The sequence below is a fragment of the Elephantulus edwardii genome, unplaced genomic scaffold (assembly GCF_000299155.1).
Source record: "Elephantulus edwardii isolate Elephantulus edwardi_28Jun2011 unplaced genomic scaffold, EleEdw1.0 scaffold00028, whole genome shotgun sequence".
NCBI classification, from domain to species: Eukaryota; Metazoa; Chordata; class Mammalia; order Macroscelidea; family Macroscelididae; genus Elephantulus; species Elephantulus edwardii.
In genome coordinates, this window is record NW_006399778.1 from 11134656 (window position 1) to 11139326 (window position 4671).

The following is a 4671-nucleotide window of genomic DNA, read 5'->3' on the forward strand; positions in this document are numbered from 1 at the left end:
TAATTTTATATCTGTCTCCACTAATTTTTTTTAAATAAACATATTTTTAAAATAATAGAGCCATGTAAAATTGTTATAGGCAAAGATTTATTAGGTTACCAATAAACTATTGCACTGACAGCCCAAAGACATGCAGCTTCTCCACCAGCATGCAAGTCTACCAGCTTCTCCAACACAGAAAAATGGGAAATCTCCTCCTGTATAATTTACAGACTCTGAAAGATCCATAAATTGTTAGTTACACATGCAGCAACAATGATTTTGTAAACTATTACCTAATTTGGGAGGGACTGCAGAGAATTATGCTGAGTGAACTAACTCAGTTCACAAGGGTAAATATTGTATGAAACCATTATTATAGAATGAGTGTAAGAGGATCCAAGAGGGGTGGGAGAGGTTGAAAGCAGAGGGATGAGATGTGCAGGGAGAGGGGCTATCAATCATGGGGTTGTATAATTTGATGGGTTGGGAAGGGTGAGGGAAATTGAAAGAATTTTTCTTGAAAACAATGTATTCTAATTTTGTGAATAAACTAGTGGAAAAGTTTTTAAAAAATTTGTTAATTATGAGTAGGTTCTAATTCAACAAAATAAAACAACAAATGTTTAACTTCCTTTTGAGAAAACACATATAGCAGGATCAGTCATACCCATGGTGGGCAAGTTTTAGCCGAGCTTTCAGATTAAGATAGACGAGAAAGAAAGGCTTGACTACCTTGAAAGTTGTTGTTCTGTACTGTAAAGTTGGAACCAACTCATAGCTGGCCCTCCAGCAGGTTGTTAGAGGCAGTAAATTGCATGGGAAAAAATGCCCATCTTTCTCCCTTGGAGAAGCTGGTAGATTCACACCATGAACCTTAGGGTTAACACAGCACAACTTCTTACCAGTAGGCCACCAGAGCTCCCTGCTTTGAAAAATAGCTACTGAAAACTATGACTTACACAAAATATTGTCTACACAAAAAATTGTCTAACTTGCTTTTTTTGGACACACATTATCAAGGAGAATAAGTCTGTGTAAAAGAACATCATATTTGATGAAGTAGAAGGCCCGTGAAGGAGCCTCTCAATGAGATGGACTGGCACAGTAGCTTCAATGATGGACTCAAACATGCTAGTAAAGTTAACATTTGATTTGGCAGTGTTTCGTTCTGCTCTCCGTAAGATCAACCATAAGTAAGGATTGGTGCACTTACAGCTATTACCTACCTACCTAAGCAAAGTACAGGTGTAGAGAGAGTTTGAAGTCTTTTCAACTTGGATTCACATTCCAATTTTCTACCACTTAACTGTATCTGTAAGCAAATAACTTCTCCAAGCTTCAGATTCCTCATACATAAATTGCTAATCACACTACTTTTTAGAACGTTTTGTGAGGATTAAATAATGTTTAAAATGTACCTCATGTAGTACATAGCCAGAGAGGTGCTTGGTAAATAATGTTCTTGTTTCATTACTAATAAAAGTGTTTGAAAGGCATATTAGGAAAAAAAAGTTCCATAAAACTTGGCCTTGACTTGGACTTATAACTTTCTTCCAAATTAGTTGATTTAATGCCCTTCTTTCTGCAAACCCTGATGTATTCTCCAAAAGGTAGTAGTGATCTGATCCCTAAATCAAAACTCTAGCATTCTGGGTACCAAGAAGATCAAATAACTTACACAGAAACACAAGGCTTCTGAGAAACAAATGCTTCTGCCCAGTGACTGGTATAAACTTTATCACTTACCACTGACTGCTTTGGTGGTGATAAGGCTGTCACTTGTAAACTTTTGTGTGATATTTTATCTTATTCATAGGCAGTGTACTTCATGCTTTATTTTGTATGATGTTTTGTAAATTGCACTTAGTCTTTACATTGCTTTTATAGGTTTGGGGTATGTTAAGCATTAGAATGTTTGGAGAATATTTCAAAGTTAGGAAAAACTGATTTTATCTTCTGAAAAGAGATTGTCCTTTTGTGTGTACTTTGGGGTACATGAGTAGGGTGTTTAATTTACCAGCATTGAATCAGAGAAATTGTTTGCTGTATTGACCCATGGTTTAGAGATACCATGTAAGTGGTAAAATGAATGAAAAGAAAATGAAGACAAACAAACTTAAGATAGTGAGTTTTTCTGTATATAAAAGGGGTAGGGTATAGGAATATACCAGGATCTTCAAAGTTATACAGAAAAGCTCTTGTGAGTAGTTTTTAATATTTGAATATTAATTTTACATAATAAAATTTCATAAAGCAAAGCATACCTATATACTTCATTGCCTTATATCCTTGAAATCTCCAGTAATTTTGATTACAGATAAGAGTTAAACAATCCAACATCATTTCTTACACTCAGAGTCAGAAAGATCAGGGAGTATTTGAATAGCTTAGTGAAACTCAAACCTCAGCAGTTTGACAGCTACTGTTTAGTGATGTTGACAGAAACCTTTAGGCTACACATATAAGGAGTTAAATTGTATGTGCCCTTGCCTTGACTCTGCCCTACCTTCAAGAACCTCCTGGCATCCAAGAATAAAACAAAAACATAACATGATTCATAGGTAAGCATCGCTAGAAAGAGAAATAGAAAGGATTTACTGTTTACTTGTTTTTAAAAAAGAATTGAAAACAAGTAGTATGAGAAGTTGGAGAGACAATTCAGGCTAATAGAATGAGAATCATCAGAACTACAAATCGACCAAGTTGGTAGAAATCTTTTTTGATTCCATATAAAAGTCTAGCCCATGACTTTGTTTTCCTCTTTGGATGATGATAATGTTGAATGAATATGTTTAACATTTTATGTTACAGAAGTTGGACTTTATAGAGTCTGACAGTTCCTGTTCCTCTGAAGCACTTTCAAAGAAAGAACTCTCTGCTGAAGAGCTATATAAGCGACTTGAGAAACTCATTATTGAGGACAAAGCGAATGACGAGCAGATCTTTGACTGGGTAGAGGTATAAAAACTGTATCACTTTCCCTGATAAATTCTTGTGAGATTTCCTTAATTCATGATTTACATTATTGTTACTTGCTGTCAAGCTAGAACCAATTTATAGCTGATCCTCAGTGGGTTTTCAGAGGCTGTAAATTGCACTGGAGGATCTTTCTCTTTTGGAGATTTGAACCACGTGCCTTTGAATTAGGAGTGCAACTCCTTACCCACTAGGTCACCAGAGATCTCTCCTTAGTGCACCTTACTTTTTCTCTCATGGAATTTTTTAACCTTAGAGAAGGTAGCTTTCTTTTTCTGTGCAAAGTTGATACTTACTGAGACTTTCTCTAGTTTTATAAGAGTCACAAGAAAGTCAAGTAAAAATAACTGGAACAAAAGCCATTTCTCTGGGTCTCGCTCATGTCAGTTTCTGATATAGTCTACTTTTTTACCATTCAACAATTTATATTCCTTTCTGAATGCTTATACATTTAAAATCTTATCCTGTATAAAATCAGTGCATTATTTTATTAAATGTTATCCAGTTGGATCCCACTCATAGTAACAGTATTATAACAGAACAAGACAGCTTAGCCCTATGCTATCCTCATAGTCACTGCTGTTTTATGATATGTGTTGACTTACATTGTCTTATGAAAATTTTATACATTATCTTATGTTGTGTAATCTATGGGTTATAGCTACTTTTAATTTGTTCCTATATTATTTTTAATAGTAATTTTCTAAAATTATATTTTATTTGACCACGTTTTTTACAGGATCATAGATTAGGCAAAGTTGAAAGGAAACTGTAAAGGGCTAGTCTGAGCCTCTCCTTCTTGTATAGAGTCTCTTTTGTAGCTCTTCTATGTTTTGTTCACCACTTCCCAACACTTAAAAATAATGAAGCATCTAAAAATTTTAATTTGTATATATCTGTTCCTCTATATCTACACAGGATAATTTACCTATTTTCTTCTTGTCATTGGGAAGTTTTTACATGTTTGCAATAGCCTGTTGTTGTAAACCAGGGCCATAGACGAGACAGGGACACTGTTTTGTTGTTGTTGTTGTTGTTGTTGTTATGTGCCATTGAGTTGCTTGCGACTCATAGTGACCCTACGTACAACAGCCCTAAACTCTGATATACTGAATACCCCCTGGACTACCAAAAGAACAAACAGATATATCTTGGGAAAAGTGCAGCCAATAGGGTTCCTTAGAGACAAAGATAGTGAATCTTCATCTTTCATACTCTGGACATGTGGGTTGTTGTTATGTGCTGTCAAGTCATTTGCAACTCATAGCGACCAACAGCCCTAAACTCTGCTCTGCCCTGTGCCAATTGCATTGTTTCTGACACTCCCATCCCAATTACCCCAGTCATTGAATCAACCCACCTCATTGAGGGCCTTCGCCTCCTGTGCTGTCCCTCCACCCTCCCAAGCATGATGTCCATCTCCAAGGACGGGTCCGTCCTTACAACATGTCCAAAGTATGTTAGACGGAGCCTCAGAATCCTTGCCTCCAAGGAGCCACCCAGTTTAACCCTCTCTAGGATGAATCTGTTTCTTTTCCTAGCAGTCCATGGTACCCTCAATACACTTCTCCAGCACCACAGCTCAAAGGCAACAATTCTCCTTCTATCCTCCTTGATCATTGTCCAACTCTCTGATGCATAACAAGTGATAGCAAAGACCATGGCCTGTATCAGACGCACCTTAGTCTCCAGAGAGACACCACTGCTCTTCAG

General features: G+C 36.5%; 1 protein-coding gene across 4 annotated transcripts in view; it reads left to right on the forward strand.

The window, feature by feature from the left end:
• The window catches only part of EIF4G3 (eukaryotic translation initiation factor 4 gamma, 3), a 427927-nt gene that overhangs the window by 408242 nt on the left and 15014 nt on the right, over positions 1–4671 (forward strand). For all 4 annotated transcript variants that reach the window (XM_006883565.1, XM_006883564.1, XM_006883567.1 and 1 more), the window contains one exon: positions 2794–2940. In XM_006883565.1, the coding sequence (XP_006883627.1) occupies positions 2794–2940 (147 nt within the window). The remainder of the gene's footprint in view (positions 1–2793; positions 2941–4671) is intronic.